This window comes from Delphinus delphis, chromosome 4 (assembly GCF_949987515.2).
Source record: "Delphinus delphis chromosome 4, mDelDel1.2, whole genome shotgun sequence".
NCBI lineage: Eukaryota > Metazoa > Chordata > Mammalia > Artiodactyla > Delphinidae > Delphinus > Delphinus delphis.
This window is the reverse complement of record NC_082686.1, coordinates 94,071,804-94,090,203: the sequence shown is the minus strand read 5'-3', so window position 1 is coordinate 94,090,203 and position 18,400 is coordinate 94,071,804. Positions and strand designations below refer to the sequence as shown.

The window sequence follows — 18,400 nt, the reverse complement described above, 5'->3', positions numbered from 1 at the left end:
ATGAAAATAACATTTATTGAGTCCTTAGTATATGTCAAGAACTACATAAACCTGTCAAGAAGTGAATCATAACTCATTTCATTCTAACAAGATGAAGTGGGCTTTATAAGGGGACAAGTTCTAAGTAGTTTAAAAGTAGTGGACTGGAGTCAGACAGCCTTGACATCAATCCTGAGTCTCTCACTTGGTGCCTCTGTCACCTCTGGCAAGCTATTTAGGCTCCCTGTGCCTCAGTTTTTTGATCTGTAAAAAAGGGATAATTACTTTACATAATAGGGTTGTCATGTTTTAGACTTCAGGCACCTTGTGTGGGACCTGACACCTGGTAAGTAAGCACTCAATAAATTATCTGTTGCTAATGCCTGGTAGGGTAGGGAAGAAAGGAGCTGGCAGGTGGGTTATGACCAGATTACAGGTAGAAATGTGTGTGGGAATCTGGCATTATCTTTTAAGCCACAGGAGACATTTAAGGTTTCTTTCCTGCCAAGACAGGGCACGAAGAAAAGCAGGTCTAAGTGCCTGGAGATGGAATGTGGCACTGGTCTCTGAGGAGCTGTCAGAAGTAGCTTGGTTAAAGGGAGGCATGACTCTGAGCTAGCTAAGGTTACCCTTCCAGGGAGCCTTCTCCGAGTAACTTTACTCTGAACACATCTTTTCTCCTAAAGAGGTTTTCTGTATTTAAGCTACTATTTATTATTTCCTCAGAAGTTATCTGAAGATGATACTACTCCTTCATATTTTTCTCTTCTTAAGTGGATGATTAGGTAGATTGGTGGGCTTAAAAGCCCATCTTTTGCTTCTTAGGCCTGTCTTACCCCAGCTCTTCATGGAGGAAGGGGGGGGCTGTCTTCACTGTCCCCTCACTCGAGGCATCCCGAGTACTGGGACGGCTAATTGTGATTGAGAAGTCACCTTCCCCAGTTTTCAAAGTCATTCTTCTTTTAGCATACGTAGTGTCATTTGAGAGAGAGAGAGAGAGAGAGTGTGTGTGTAAAGTGCATTATGTTAGGCTATGATCTTCTGAAGCAGTAATGTATTTGGCATCTAAAATTAGAAGATATTTTAATAGTGGATTTTCAGTCAAAATTTATAAAGAATATACTTCTTAATTTATTTTATCAGTATTATCAGTGTATTGATGGATATTGCAGACTTCTAGATACTTAAAGAGATTTTTCACATTAGTCCTGCCAAGGTAGAGCTTCTCAGAATTAAGTCACTTCCCTGAATTGGAAAGCAAAATTCCATTTCCCTTGTACTTACGTTGCAGAGCTTAAGATTTCAGAAAATGATACACATTGCATGTTAAAAAAAAAATGCAGATCTTATCTAAATGTCAAGATTAACATGTTACTTCAGGTAAAGAGAAAATGTCTCAAGTTTGGGTTTGGGATAGACTAATTTAATAAAACTTGAAAATCGTTTTTTTCTGAGGCGAATTTTTAGAATTGTTCCTCAGGTTAGTGTTGTTGTTGTTTTTTTTTAATCAGTCCTGGGTGAGCTCTCACTGGGATTAGGAAATTATTTTCCCACACTGCATTTTTCATCCCAAGACAAAAGAAATATTAACTACCTTAGTCCTTGTTCAGTTTTCTCAGCCTCCTAGACTAAGAGTTCTTAATATTTTTAGAAGACATGGCCTCATTTGATCAGTTCCTCAGTTCTATTTCAGTTTTGAGTGCTACTTTATCATTAAAACTGATTAACATTAGTTCAGTACATCAGCTACATGGAAAAATGTTTTCCATGCATTTTTACTGAAACACATTTTGTTATTTGAATAAATTGAAGCAAGTATTTTAAAACCTAGGCAGTTCATTCCAAGGCCAAAAGTTGTTTTACTAATGTGAAGATAAATTTGACTGTTCTAAATGTCTGTTTCATTGGCAAAAGGCAGTTGATGAACTGAAAGTGGGGTTTGAATTAAAATGATCTTTTGGTTGGATTAGAAGCTGCGTTTGGCTCAAATTATGCTTGGAGGGAATGGTGTGTCAGAATGCACGAAGACTTTGAGCCTAGAAAGGCCAGGTTCACACCCAGATCTGACCTATATCTGCTGTGAAGATTAGTGCAAATGACTGAACCTAGGCGGCCTCAGTTCCTGCACTTGTGAAATAGAGTAATTCCGTCCTCATGGGGTTGGGGTAGAAATTAGAGACAGTATCAAATCTAGACTTCAGCACCTAGTAGCCACTGTATCAATTAGATGGAGTTATTTAACCTGAGTTGAACTGCAGTTTGCTCAGCTCTGAAAGCAAGAGAAGGGACTTCCCTGGCGGTCCAGTGGTTAGGGCTCCACGCTTCCACTGCAGGGGGTGTGGGATCAATCCCTGGTAGGGGAACTAAGATCCTGAGAGGCTCGTGGTGTGGCCTAGATAGATTAGATAGATAGATAGGTAGAGAACACACTCATCTCGCTGCATCCACGGGTACAGAGCGCCGACTGAACTGTGCCATTTTATATATGGGACTTGAGCACCCATGGATTTTAGTATCCACAGGAGTCCTGGGAACAATCCTCTGCAGGTACTGAGGGACGACTGTACTAGTTCCTACTCCATAGCATAGTCCCTTGAACAGAGCAAGTCCTCAGTGCTGTTTGCTGCAGTGGTTATTAACATTTTCATCTGTTTCTAAGGTGTTATCTCACCTTCTGAGAAGGCAGTCCTTTTAGCTGTTGCTGTGTCCTTGGCCGTAATTTAGAGGAAGGAGAAACATAGATCGTATCAGCAAATTCCTCAAGTAATGAAGTGGTGGTAGTAATACAACTAAAACGAAGATGTACGTTTGTGTGCCCAGTACAGTGCCACTCCTATAGATCCCCAACACGTTTTCTTCACTGCTCTAGGAAGGAATACGGTCTTAAAAGAAGTCATAAAAATAGTAACTCCATAAAGTAGCACTTTAAAGTTCACCAAAGTGCTTTTAGCCACCTTGAATCCTTTTCTGATTGTACGGCAAAGTATAAAATATTAAAAATAGAAAGTACTGGGCTTCCCTGGTGGCGCAGTGGTTGAGAATCTGCCTGCCAATGCAGGGGACACGGGTTCGAGCCCTGGTCTGGGAAGATCCCACATGCCACGGAGCAACTAAGCCCGTGAGCCACAACTACTGAGCCTACGCTCTAGAGCCCATGAGCCACAACTACTGAGACCACATGCCACAACTACTGAAGCCCACACACCTAGAGCCCATGCTCTGCAACAAAAGAAGCCACTGCAATGAGAAGCCCGCTCACCACAGCTAGATAAAGCCTGTGCGCAGCAACGAAGACCCAACGCAGCCAAGAATAAATAAATTAAATAAATAAATTTATTTTTAAAAAAGTACTTCCCATATTCCTTATCTTAATTAAGTAATCCTATTTGTAAATGCAGCGAAGATTTCATAGAGGAGGAAACTGTTACTTAAAGGTGTTAGATCCTTTCCCCAAGGTCACCAAAGTGATGAGCAGAGTAGGCAGAAAGGCTTCACTGCTAAAGAGAGTTAAAATGCTACCATAGTATTCTTGTTCTTGGTGTGTGTATGTGTGTGTGTGTGTGTGTGTGTGTGTGTATGTGTATGTATGTATGGCTAACATTCGATATGCCTACCAAATACTTCCCAGTTAAAAGGTCAGAGAACCCTAGAGCTACAGATATTAGGAACCTAGTACCTAACAAAATACTGGGGAGGCCTTGTGAAGAAAATGAATTTACAAAAGTAAATATTAAATCTACATTTCTTTCTGCATCTTGATACTTGTGTATTATAAGCTATTTTTTAATTCTTATAAATGATTCGGATCTCATAATTTTTTTGTCTTGAGCAGAACAACAATCTAAAGCAACCCATTACCTCCCTTCCTTTTACTTAATGTAGCTAAAGGGCTGTTGAGGCCGCAGGGAGCAAAACAGTAGGATCACCTTGAGTACAGGTGAGCTTGGCTCTGGAGGAATATGGGCAAGCAGATGGAAGGAAGCATCTTGGCCTCTGGGTTCTAGGAATACCTCTGCCCAGAATAAAGGGAAGGAATGGCAGTCTGGACAGTGGAAAGACATTGATATAAACTTTGTAGGTGAGGAAATTTGTACACCATTGAAAAAAGACTGAGACTTAAAGTCTGGCTTAATCCCCTTTTCCTGAGTAGGGAAAAAAGGTAGTAATTTCTACGACAATGATGACCACCTTTCTAAAAAGATTTTTCCTCTCCAGTTGCAGAAAAATTTAGTACTTTTCAAATCATAGGGGAAAAACTCTTATCTTAATACCATGCAGCTATTTTACAAGACTCATGCTGGGAAGCAAAGAAGAGTTTACTGTAGTCTTTCAATGCTGTGTTGAGAGAGTGACGTTGCATTATCTACAAGAGACCTGATGTAGCCCTAGTTTAATAGAATCTGGGAAAAGTAAGGCTCTTTGTAATGGAACTTTTGCTGTACTTTATCAGCGATAAGTGTTTGCTACATTCCAAACTGTGAGGCAGATATTCATCCAGTTTGGGGTGATTATGAATAGAGCTGGTATAAACGTGTATGTGCGGGCTTTTGTGTGAACGTAAACTTTAATTCCTCTAGAGTAAAGTCCAAGAAGTGTGATTGCTGGGTCATATGATAAATGTATGTTAAAGTTTATAAGAAACTTTGTAAGCGAATTGTTTTCCAATGTAACTATACCATTTTGCATTCTCACCAACAAAAGAGGAGAGTTTCAGTTGTTCCTTATACTTGCCAGAATGGTATTAATAAGCATTTTTTATTTTGGCCATTTTAATAGGGATATAGTATTACCCCATTGTAGTTTTAATTTGTATTTTCCTTGTGGCTAATGATGTTAAACATGTTTTTTGTGTGCATATTTGCCATGTGTATATCCTCTTTGGTGGAATGTTCCAGTCTTTTGCCCATTTTTTTTATTAGTTGGGTTGTTTTGTGTTGTTTTGCTGCTGAGATTTGAAAGGTCTTAGATGCATTCTGGATACATTCTTTTCACACCATATCTAAAAGTTCTTTAATTCTAGGTAACAAATATTTCCTCCTGTTTTCTTCTTAAGAGTTTTATATTTTACATTCTACACTTAGATCTGTGATCCATGAGTTAACTTTTGAATAAGATCTGAGGTTTAGATTGAGATTTATTTATCTTTCCTTTTGATATCCAGTTGTTCCAATACCACTTGTTAAGAAGACTATTCTTTCTTCGTTGAATTCATTCTGCACATTTTTGAAAATCAGTTGGCCATATATGTGTTGGTTCTGTTGGTCTATGTGTCTGTCTGATACCACACTATCTTGAATACTTTATAGGAAGCTTTATAGTAAGTTCTAAATCAGATAGTGTGATTCTTCCAACTTTATTCGTATGTTTCAGATTTGTGTTAGCAATTTTAGTTCCTTTGTCTTGCCACATAACTTTTAGAATCAACTTATCTATATCTACTAAGAAGAATCCTGCTGGAATTTTATTAGAATTGCATTGTATCTATAGATCCCGTTTTGGAAGAATTGACATTTTTTCTGTGTAGAATCTTCCAATTCATGATCACAGTATATCTCTGTCTAGTTAGGTGGTCTTCAATAGTCTCAGCAGTGTCTTGCAGTATATTTCTTTATTTCCTATCTCTGTGCCTTTTTTCCCACACCCACCGGCTGGGACTGGTACCTGACATTAAATAGGAGTGGTGAGAGTAGACATCCTTGCTTTGTTCTGATCTTTCATTTAGTCTTTCACCGTTAAGTGTAATGTTAGCTGCAGGTATTTCTATAGATGCCCCTTTTGGGTTGAGAAATTTCCCTTCTATCCCTAGTTTGCTGGGCATTTTTATTATGAACATATGTTGAATTTCATTAGATGCTTTTTCTGTATCAATGAGTATGATCATGTGGTTTTTCTTCTTTAGGCTGTTAATATGATGGAACTGGCTAAGGGTTGGAAAATGAGACAGTGTAGAAAAGAAAGAAAAAAAAGAGGAATGGGGGAATTTTCTCCCATTCAGAGACTCTTTGCTTTCTTTTGAGCCAGGCAGCTCTCTGCCCATGCAAATGTCTGTTCCTGGATTTCAGGCTGCGCCGTTGAGTCTAATCCAGTGAGTAAAGGAGGGGAAAAATGGTAAATTCACTGCTGGTTTGGTGATAGTTCAAATTCTTCCCCAAATCCTTCAGCTGCTATTTCCTTTCTGGACTTCTTAAATAGCTGCTCTGTTTATTTTGTCCAGGTTTAATAGCGCATTCAGTGGGAGAGACGGGGGAGTGTGCTTACTCCATCTCACCTGGAATTAATCTATTGGGTTTTTTTTTCTTCTTAACAATTTACAGATGTGTCATTAGATTGACTTGCTGAACTATGTAATTTTAAATTTGAAGAATTAAGGTTAATTTGAGGTCATATGATGGATTAAGGTATCGTAATACCTAAATGATATTTTCTATTTAGATATAAGCAATAATTGCTGTAAGTGAGAAGTACATAAAACTAAATTATAAGAATATTTTAAACTGATCTGTTTCCTGAGAATTTCTCTTTGACTGTATTTTTTATTATCATGTGTTTTGAAACACTGTTTCAAACTCAAATCAAGTTTAAATGTTGAAACTTTTAGAACTAGTGACACCACACTGCTCATTCAGCCCAATAAGATGCCTATGTACCTAGCAAGGGATCTGGGTGAAAGTTTCTACTAGAGGCCTAGTAATGAGGCATGAAGAGATGGAGGAGAGGCAGACCTGGGGAAGATCTTAAGTGGATGAAGCTGTGGAATGCTGAAGTTATTGAGAGGACTGTCCATATTGTACAGAAGAAGAGAGGAAGAGCAGAGGGTGGGGTGGGAGCTAGTGTGAGACCTTTGGTCCGAGAAGCAGAGGAGAAAGGCCTCTGCAGGGGTCTGCAGGCCACTGTGCCAGGAGGAAACAAGCTTCAATAACATGCAGTCACTGCGGGAAGGAGTGTTGAGGATGAAGGTGGAGCAGTGCCATCAATGTGTTGTGTGATGACCTTGGAGAACTTTTTCAATCAACTAGTAAGGAAGTAGAGGAACAAGAAAAATAGGAATGATAATAGGAAATTTTTTCTATATACATTTTAACTTTGATTTTCAGTTCCTAGACCATGAGAGCAGTGTTAGTATATCTTTATTACCCATAACACTGCACATAGTAAACATCCAGTTAAGATAATTGCACATCTGAATGACAGTGTTACCAGCAGTGCCTGCACACATAGCACTGGTTAAGGACTAGCAGAGGTTGTTGGGTGAGGCTGGAGAAAGGGGAGGAAAATGTGCTGTTGAAGAGCTGTTATCCTAAAACTGACTTTGAGGCAGCTGAAGGGTGGCTAGAACAAAATATGAAAGTCTTTAGTATGTCTTCCCTTTTCTGCCATTCTTTCTTTCTTTTTTCTTTCTTTCTTTCTTTCTTTTAATTAAAGAACTAAGGGATATCTTGCTAATGTGGTTTTTTGGGGCTATTTTTTGGAATGGAGAAGATAATCTGTCTTCCGAGCTGCCCATTTCTCTATTTGTCTTGAATTATTTTTAACTTGTTTTCCTTTATTCCATGACACTGCTTATAGGGGCAAGTAAGAAATACACCACACAATGTTTATTTCAAATGAGGAATCACTGCTTCTTAAACCAACAACCTTTGTGATTTTTTTTTTTCCTTTTTCCAGGATCAGAATTCAGGCCATAAATGGAATTGGAGCTGGACCATTTAGTCAGTTCATTAAAGCAAAAACTCGGCCGTTACCACCGTTGCCTCCTAGGCTCGAATGTGCCGCTGCTGGGCCCCAGAGCCTGAAGCTGAAATGGGGAGACGGTAACGCCAGGACGCACGCGGCTGATGGCACGGTGTACACACTGCAGCTGGAGGACAGAAACAAGAGGTGAGGACCTGAGGCTTCATCCGAAAATTCGATGGCTTTGGGTTGTGGGATGGAATCTTCCTTGTTCATTTGTCCTCTGAAGCACTCTTCGTCCTTATTGAAAGACTCCCTAGGTATTTGGGTCCTGCGTTTTATACCCAAAGTTGCACCCTCCATTCTCCATTTGGAATTTTCTAAATTAACATTCTCGTGATCCTGATTTCCCTACATGTGATAATATATGTGTTTTTTTCTTTCATAAAGCCAGAAAATGGAGAGAAATTATCCAAAAAGAAAATGGTCGAATTCAAGTCCATGCTGTTTAATAGTGTTATATTAGTCACGAGTGCAGAGGGAAATAAGACTCAGGAAAAGATGTTAACCTCTTTAAATATTCAGTAACCATCGGGACAAACATGTTTACCAGTCTGAAATAGCTGTGGTGATGTACAGATGGGGATTGTGCTCTGTAACTATGGGCAATGCAATATAATATCAAATTAACTGGAGCAAATAGGAGATTCTTTATAAAACTCCATGCTCAGGAACACTGTTGGCTACAGAAATCAAATACAGCCTTTCACGTAGTATTTATTTAATCTAACTTTATTTCCTCTGAAAATGGCCGATCAGAAGATGGGCAGCTGAACTGTATTTAGGAATAATTCAGATGCGTAGCAAAAGTTAATGACAGAAAGTTCTGTTACCAAAAGTTCAAATGAGAGAATCAGCTGAAGGAGGTAGGAGATGACCATAAAACCAAGACAGCCTGATGGAGTAGACATGCTGCCCCTTCCTGTGCATACCTGCCAAAGCATAGACCAGTGTATGTGGAAGTATTCCTGTTATTTCCCCTTAATGCATCACAGTATCCTGCTCTTTTATATGGGGACCTGGTTCTAATTAGCACAGAGACCCCTGTCCAACCTCTACCTCTGCTCTGTACTCGAGTACTCGGATTCACGTGAGCTCAGTGGAGTCCTGCTATGTGGAAGGCACTGTTTGGGGTGGGCCCTCGGGGACACCAAGCTCAAGAACGAAAGCAAGGCCCTGCTTCCCCCTCCAGAAGCATAATATCAACCTACCAATAGTCGTAGAACACTAGTGCCATTGGAGAAAAGCGCTCTGGGAGTTGGAAGGGGGCAGACGTAGGGAATAAAGTGCAGAGACTGGTTGGTTGCAAAGATCAGGAACAGCTTTTTGAAACAGATAACGTTTGAACTTGACATTGGAGGACCCGGAAAACACAATAGTTTGACTTAGAAGAAAAAAAGTGATCGTCCTTTTGGGAATGAGTCCCAGTGTAGAAAGGACAGAGAAGGCAAGGCTTCTTTGGGGGGGGTTCATTAGAGATTAAATTCATACTCATTCACAGACAAGACCATTTATCTTACTGTGCTGTGTGCTTTTGGAATGCATTTTTCACGGACTCACTATTTTACTGGTAGGAGACTCCTTGACCTTACTGGCAAGAACAGGAATTATGGACTAACAGAAATCATGATAAATATATAAAGCTAGCATTTGGGGAAATTTGTACATGAGTCTCTTTTTTCCTGGGCTTTTGGCTTACATTGTTGGCAGGGAGAACCTTCCTTAGAAAATACCTTCTAGTTGTACTGTTTAGAAGAAGTGAATCCCAGGAACATTTTTGAAGCTGGTGGCAGAATTGGGATCAGAACCAGCACCTCCTGACTTCCCCATGCAGCTGCCTCTACTATTACCTCCAAGAATATGGGAAGAAGGACAGCTTTGCACCAAACCTGCTATCCCCAGTGTGCTGCAGTCCTGCCCTCTGCAGGGCAGCTACCTGAAGTGCCTTGTACAGAGAACTGAACAGATGCTTAGAACAAAATCTCCATGAGCAAATAAGAATGCTGGTCCAAATAAGAATGCTGTTGTTAGACATTTAAATATGCCAGGCAGAAAATAGTGCAGAGTCTAGTAATCAATACAGGCTCCTTCCTCATTAAAAAAAAAAAAGAAAACAAAAAGAGGGGGGGCTGGCTTGTAATCAAATAAATGACTTGCCTAAATTTAAATGGCATTTTAAGAAAACTTACCATTAGGAACAGTGTTTTTCTTAATTTTATGGGCTAGAGTCCAAATTTATCTTTTTCTAAATTAGATTTGTCAGTGCTCCCAGAAGTTATTAAAGTAATAGGAATATAGAACATAATAAATTCTCATTCCATTTGTGGAATTATTTTCCTGGGATTTAAAAGGATGAAATTGACCTATTTTGAGTTTGAAGATGACCTTCCTTAGTGTCTCGAAACTGAGCTCGTGTAGTGAAAATGGCCCCACGAATCCAAGCCTTTAACTCTGGCTCTTGAGTAGTGAAGATCAGCGAGAAACACCTTGAGTTGGATAGATCATAATACTTGTTCTTAGCCAGCTCTTTGTCAGTTCTCGTCCCCTTGAGGTTCTTTAGGACTTGGATCTGGCCTGTCCAGTGTTTTCTTCCAAAGTGACAGCTGTCTTTTTCATTGAACTTGTGGTTGCTAGAGTGGTTTCTAGTTGTGGCTTTGGGGAAAAGTGTACACATCCTTTAGCGTGTGTATTGATTTCATTAAGCACTAACAAGTTCCTATTATGGATGTGGCAAAAATATTATATATCCTGCTGTGGCCAAGGTGAGAATCAGAGTTAGGTCCGATGGTGGTTTTAATGTACTTTCTTAGCTGTCAGCTCTCAAAATATTTCTTTTGCCATGTACGCTTTTCTCACCAGTCACTGTGGGCATTTGGAAGGAGGGCTGTGGTGTCTGAGTCTTGTCGCTGTCCTAGCCAGCCAATGCAAGAAATCTGAGTCTTTAAACATGTTTTGCAACAGAAGCACAGTGAAAATGAATAACTCCCTGCTTGGTAATTGTCAGATTAAAGAGTTGAGTTGATTTCAGCTGCTAAACTATTGCTCCTGCGTTTTCCACATCCATGAAATACAAAGGGGTTGAACTAGAAGCTGAACTCTGAGATCCTTGCCACCTTTTCACCTTAAAGCAGTGAATCTTTGTAGATTATTTGTGAGCTAAATTCTATATAAAAAGATGTATTTTGTAAATGATTAGAGAATGTTATCTCTTTTTTTCTTCATGTTTAATTTCTGCTTTTGACAAATAAGAAAAGAAGAAGAAAGATACTGACTTTCCTTAAGAGTGACCACTTAATGGGCAAAACCACTAAGGTTTTGCATCTGTGATCTGCTGGTTTATTATGTTTAATTTATATACCTCATAATCAAAAAAATCTGAAATGACCCAGAGATTTCTAAGTATACCGTTTGGCCAAAAATATATTTTCAGACTTTCTAAAGGACACTACTATTTATTGAGCATCTACAAAGTGCCAGGCATTGAGAGCTTTATCTACATTATTTAGTTCTTGAATAGATCACAGTCTGGTTGGGGATAGGTAGAAGAGACAGCAAATCATGGTGTGGAGGGCTTAAAGATTGACACATGCACAGAGTGTTGAGGGAAGGTAGAAGAATGGCACGTACTTTAGGCTTAAAATTGAACAGAGAAGGCTTACTAGAAAAGGTAACAAGTTGGGTGAGTCTTAAAAGGGAATCAATCTTATAACCTCATGCTGGAGAGCCTTAGGATGGAGACCAGTGATAAGGACTCAGGATTGGGTGGAAACTGAGGATACAATCTCCAGAGAACAGAAACATGCCCTGGGTCTTTCTCCATGTAAATGCCTTTCTATTCTGGTACTTTTACACTTGGTTTTTTTTTTTTTTTCTTCTTAAGTTTGGGGCTACTTCATGTAAATAAAAGGGATACCAGAAGGGCACCTTGCCCAAATCCTTGCCCCAAGGTAAGTCAACCTAGAATTCATCCCGATCACCTGGAATTGCTGTGTAGAAAGTTTTCCCCCTTGATCAGGACATTTGTTTCCCATGTATTCAAGATTTTGACCCACAAGATTCCCAGTCCAAGGTCACTGACTACATATTTACATAGCAACCTCAAAGTAGGACTAAGTTTATCCGTAGCAGTTATATTATGATTGCTCAGTCAATTTTTTTTTAAATTACTGCAGTGTGCTAGGTCTTGTGAAGTATGTAGCCTGTCTGTAAGGAGCTTATCTTGCTGAGAAATTAATGTGAAAAAATGAGCAGACAGTACAAGAGTTTTTATTTAATTTCAACAGAAAAACAAAAATTATGTTAGTTTGGCTATAGAGTGATTAAGTCTATTATTCTTAACAGGTCTAGCATAGATCCAAATGTCTTTGGTTCCTATGTATGCAAGAAAAATATATACCCAAAAGTAAACATTTTCATAATGCTGTGCTAACCGAATACAGGGATTAGACTAACAAGATCAGCTCGTGCATTTTAAGATTATAATGTGTAATGATGATTTTGAAGATGCATTTGTCTGCGTTATTGAAATGAAATGTTATGCTGCCCTAACAGAATTTGAATTGATGCTGATTCTCGTCCTGACCCTGTGGGTCCCTGTTCCTGATAATTGTACTCAGCACTGAGGCAAGAGGAACTTAAGTTCCAGGAATACATTTATGGTTAATCTGTTGTTCAGGTTACCCAGAGAGCCAATGTATTTTAAAGCAAGGCTCCAGCAAAATGGGGATGGGCTCTAATAGAATGGATAATTGCCACTTGCTCTCCTTTTAACTCAGCCCTTGTGCCCGTGACACTTTTACCTTTAGCCAGCAAAACTGGAGGGACTATGTAATGTGTACAGTATGACTGCCTGTTTGCTATTAGAGAGGGATGGAAAATAATCTGCAGAAAGAAACCCTAAAAAATTATACACCAGGCAACTAACAAAAGTGGCCGGGGTATATGAGCACTACAGGAGTGAACTTTCTTAATGTATGCCTGTTATAGAACAAACTCCTGTTTATATTTCCCAGAGCATACTGCTGAATTAAATGAAATAGATGTAACACGACTAACTCAGGGCCCACAAAAGACCCTCGGTATTAGCTTCCTTTGCTTCTGTGGAGCAGTCCCCAATTCGCATGACCACCCTTGTTGGATAAATGGCATTTTTATATTGCTTTCAGTCACCAGAAGGCAGTTATGGTTCTCAACAGGGGTGTTAATTCTCTGTTGTAATCCCAGATCTGTTACTGAGTTTCTAGATGACTAGAGGCATGTCCCTTAACTTCTTTTTGCCTTAGTTTCTCCCTTTACAAAATGAAGCTAATGATACCTGTCTTCAGTCCCTGATTGATGGGAAAAAAAGCATTTTTATTTTTTTAAAAAGGAGCATAAAGATTCATCCTGCAAAATAAAGAGTATTGCTAGCTTACTCAGTTTCAGGCTAAAATGTTCTAAGGACAGTCCAAGGTGAGGAGTGGTAAATGAAGTATTTGAGATCTTAATTAGACCAGAAGTAGAATTCTGACTATGGTTTTTTCTTCTATTTAAAAGTAAATAAGTAACAGAATGGAATTGGATAGCATTTTCCTCTCCATTTTTCCTAAATGAGGTAAGATTGAGGTAAGGCCACTAAAATAAAAGTAGGCTAACAGGAATTTGGAAGACTCTGCGAAGAATATGCCTGAAGATGAGATTCACTGCACGTATTTGAAAGCAAAGTAGAAGAATGGAAAGTTTCAAGGTTCTCAGGTGGTCTTTAGAGAGTCTAGTCATCCTTTATTTGAATATAAATAAATTTCTTTTTTGATGTATATCAATAAGTGCAGTGCAGACAAAAAGGATCAAAAACAAGAATTTTATTCTATGTACAGATTTTCATCAGTAGCTATAGTGACATTTTATTTCTTAGAAAAGGAGCATAAAAAGGATCATAACCAAAACATATTGCAGCCTGATTACTCCCAAGCCATGTGGAGCTGGGGACATGGGGGTTAGGAAATTAACTCCTTTTCTCATTGGTCTTTTGGAAATCGCTCTTGACACATGAGCATTCACTCTCCACACTGGGACTCTCGGCAACATCAGAACCAGTTTTGGAAAAGCATCTTCTTTGCCTCAGGTGTCCTCACGTGATGCCATCTGCTGCCATCTGCTTCTGCATAGACATGGCGGGACTCAGTGTTCTTTGTGGAGGGAGGGTACATACTATTCATTCCTGTTTTGAACATCCTCCATTCCCAAACGTCACTTCAGTAATGTAGGAAATTCACACACACACAATCCATGGAGCCCAGGGAAATTAAGAAAAAATAAAGGCAATGACATGTCATTGCTCAGGAATATAGCCACATTGAGCTTACTAAGAGTGTTAATTTGTGATGTTTTGAAATGTGCCATTTGCAGCCGTTTGTGGACCATAGGCCCTTTTAGGTCAGCAGGTTAGATCACTTTGAAGAGTAAATATTAATGGGCTTCTGTTAGCCTGCAGTGGGTGGACAGCAACGAGGAAATAAACATACAAGCCTCAGCATTCTCTCTTATTTTCTACTGTGAATTTATTATACTCCATCCAGAGAATTCTTGGACGTTTCTTTTGAAACAAAACTGTTTTACGGAAACATTTTAAAATTAATACTTTGTATATCATCATTTTCCCCTAAAATGATTTTAAAAAACATTTAAAGATGTAACATGTCTGAATTTCTTCCTTCAGTGCAAAAAAGTTATCTTTCACAATATTAAAGCCTAAAATACTGAGGTTGAAAGAATTTCTTGAAAATGTCAAAAATCTGTTGTTTTGCCTTCCTAGTGTATATTTAATAACAAATCATAGAATTTACTTGGTCCTTTCATTTGGATCTCAGAAAAATTCCTGCCAGGTGAATAAGACAGTTATTATCCCAAGCGTCCAGAAACAGCCTGGAGAGTTATCGACTTGTTCATCATGAAGATAACAGACTCTGCATTGTGGTCAAGGTCTTTGTGCCTCTTTGTACCCACCATGGAGTACTCTGACAGGCAAGCCAAATAAGCATATTCATTTTGTATCCATAGATATGTAAACTATTTTTTTAAAACACTGCCAAATTACCAAATTAAAAGCCCACGTGTTTTTGTTGCCTTCAAAGTGTTTAGTTTCAAGAAGACATAGTCAAAGCTGGAGCCAGTTGGGGGCAGAGCCATAAAGAATTCATTTAGACTGTAAACTTTCAGTGACCCACTGAACGTTCCGCCTTGTTTATGCTTCCCCTTCCAAGTAAACATTTGTTTTAGTACATGAGAGCATTTCTCTCCGTTTTTCCTCTCACTAAGTAAAAATGCCCAAATTTCCATAAGTGGCCGGCATTTCTATAGGACCTGCTGCTCCATCTTCATCTGTTTTCCACAGCGGTTCTCCGCCTGGGTTTTCCAGGACAGGATAGATGGTATTCACATGCACAGCTTTCCCTCCAGCTCCGGAAAGTCTAAGGGAATGTAAGTGAGAGGGATGCCGTCCGGGGACATCCTCAGGTTTCTCCAGTGCTGAGAAACTAGGTAAATCATTCATGAACCTTGGTGCTTTGTTATTATAAACAGTAACCACTAATATTTATCTAGCACTCACAAGTGCTAGGCATTTTGTAATGGGTTCTCTCTGCATTATCCCATTTAATTCTCACAACTCTCTGAGGCGGTCAGCACTGTTATCGTGCCCATGTTACACAGGAGGAAACAGCTTACTTGGCTATAGAGGTGAAGACCACCAGGCTGTTGAAGCTGAACTCAAACTCAAGTCTGCTGTCTGCAGTGATTGTTATTACCCGCTGGACCTTCAGCCCCTGCACCAGTGGGGCAGCTCCACAGCGGAGCCCCAAGATGTTTCCACACCTGTCCTCTTACTTGGCCTTCACAAGAGCCCTAGGTCATGGGGCTGATGCCTCCAGATGTATGTGGCTATGGGCAGCAGGGGTTGAGGATGGAGTACAAGACCTCTCAGAGGCACTGCCAGTGTGGGCCCAGGGCTCCAGGGAGACCTATAAGGGGCTGTGATACCACAGAGGATCCCTGTGGCTACACAGGCCTCAGCCTGAACTGATACTAAAATTACTCAGTGGCTTTATTGAGCATGAACTACATTCTAGGAACCATACCTATATATTGATATAATTTCATTATGTTTCTATAGCATAGGAGCATTCATGTAATAAAAATAACAGTGAACATTTCATGTGCACTCCTTGGTCACCAGATTAGACTAACTTATTTGGGGGAGAGCTATATGTCTAGCACAGGCCATAACAGATGTGGCAGGACAAGTTCAGAGGGACCTCTTCCTGCTGCAGCATGAACTGGTTGTGGCCCCAGCAACCTGGAGAAAGGCCTGCGTGGTGGGAGTTGAGAGCCACAGTGATCCTCAGGGCACCTTAGCCTGATCAGGTTGGTTGGTGGCACTCATGGTGCAGGGTCTGGAGCCATTGGGTACACTGTATTGAACTCTTACTACGTGTCGGGCTCAGTGCTAAGCTTTTTCCTCACATTTCTGCATTTGGCTCATCAAAACGATCTATGAGGTGGATACTGTCCCTGTTTTGCAGATGGAGAAATGATTAGCAGGTGCGAGCGATTTGGCAGCCTTATGGGCGGAGCTGAGATTCATGGCCAGTCTTCCTGGGTCCAAGTCCCCGTGCCCCACCCCTTGACACCAACAGTGTGGAGGAGGCAGGGGGAGAAGTGAAGGGTGGCCCAGTGTTTACCAGGCAGCATAGACCAAGGGGTGGCCCAGGGGAGCGCAGACTCCCCACACATTGCGTCCCTTGTCACCTGGGCCACCCCCGTGGGATTGAGCAGTCAAGGGAATGACGTTAAGGGGGAGGAACAGCCGTCGGGACGGCTGGATGGCCACTGTTCTCCTCTTCATGGCAAAGCCTTGCTCCAAGCTCTGAGTCCTTGGTTGTTTTAAAATGTGGAGTCTTCAATCATTGTGTCTTGGGACATGTAGCATGTTTAATTCTATCACCAAAGGCGTCTGGCTTACTTACTAATGAATTTTAAAATTAAGTTTGCCTTTTTAAAACAAATATTTGAGGAATATTTTTATTCCCTCCCCGAGTGGTTCTAGCCACAGGGTGTTAACCTATGGAGCCTCCCAGAGAGGCCATCATGCAACTGGCTCTAAATCACTGGCTCTGAAGAAAGAAGGTTCTTTCTTCCCCTGCCTCTTGGAGTGATGGAAGATAATTACAGGATTGGGGTGAAAGAGGGATTATATTTTTTGTGTTGGCTTGTGTGTTTTTATTTTGTTTTGGTTGGTGTTTATTGTTTGAAGGAGAAGTTACTGTCAGCATGTACAGAAAGAAGCTTAGGATCAACAGATACTTATTTGAGGGCTACTCTGTGTACGAACTGGGGCTTTTACGTGAGTTTTCACATTGAATCCCAGCAGTCTTGTGAGGGAGGTGCTCTTGCCTGCACTTCACTGACAGGTCCAGTGGGAGAGGGTAAACAGCCAGTGTGTGCAGGGCAGCCTCTCACCACACGGCTGACCCTCCACCCGGGAGGAAAGAAAATAACCTCAGTGTTAGCTGTCTTCTCAGCATTATGAAATGATTATAACTAACACTTACTGAGTGATTATTACATGTCAAGACTATTCTAAGCACTTGTCTTGTATTAACCCATTTAAACCTGGGGTGGGCTCTGTCACTAGCTTTATTGCACTGTCCCTGGAGGCAAACAAATGCACTAATGGCAACATTGTAAAGTTTTTCATTGTAAAGTTTTTCAATCACCTGTTCCACAGTGCTTTTTCTAAATAGGAATGCAATTTTAAACGATTAATAAAATGCTGTGGTACAAGAGGAAAACAAGAAAAAGGAACAAAATAGCTATTCCAAAAACAGCAGGTTTTGATGAACTTGAAAATTGAAATATTTGAAAATATGCTATTTGCTCAGTTTAGATTATACTACAAAATTAGAGTACTGAATCTGCTTCAGTAAATTTCTTTGTGAATGTGAGTGCTGCTGCCTACATAGATATACTGAACTTATTTCAGAAGGAAATACTCTTCTCAGAGCAGGGCACGGGCGAGGAAGCAGTACTATTGCTAGTAGTCCTCTCCAAACTCCTCTAAACACCCGGCTTTACTGCAAGTTTGTAATGAAGATGTAACATTTTTACTTCTTATGCCATGACTTCCATTTTGTGGTATAAGTAAGGGCAATTACTCTAGTTAGAGATTCTAGCCTGGGTGAGGCTGAGTTAATAAGTAGCCTCTAGCATTAGCAAGGGGTATCTTCATTAAGGCCGTAATGTGTCAGGAGTGCTAAGTAGGTTACCATGGTATTTGGGTTTCAGCCTGGACTCTGTCTTTTCCTGAAATTAAAAATGTTCATTCTTCAGTAAAAGGTGCTTCCTTACACAGCAAAGCAGAGGAACATTAAATGGGTGAAATGACTGGGGCTCAGGAACTCAACTGCAAAGGCTGATTAATGCATGGATACTTTAAGATAAGTATCGACTGACAGGTTTTGTAAAAAAGCTGTTTAATCTCTGTATCCGTCCATCCATCTGGAGGGGTTGTTCGCTAGCAGGTGGAAAAGCTGCTGCTCTCCTTCAGAAAACCCTGCCCACACACGGGACCAGCTAACCCACAGGATTAGGTCTAATTCATCTCTGAATACACAGAGTCTAGCACACAGCAGATGTTCAAAAAATATTTGCTAAA

At 40.2% G+C, this 18,400-nt stretch overlaps 1 protein-coding gene across 6 annotated transcripts in view; it reads left to right on the top strand.

Moving 5' to 3' along the window:
* FNDC3B (fibronectin type III domain containing 3B) overlaps positions 1 to 18,400 on the top strand; it is a 358,288-nt gene that overhangs the window by 316,029 nt on the left and 23,859 nt on the right. For all 6 annotated transcript variants that reach the window (XM_060011135.1, XM_060011133.1, XM_060011137.2 and 3 more), the window contains exon 23: positions 7,645 to 7,857. In XM_060011135.1, coding sequence (XP_059867118.1) covers positions 7,645 to 7,857 — 213 coding nt within the window. The remainder of the gene's footprint in view (positions 1 to 7,644; positions 7,858 to 18,400) is intronic.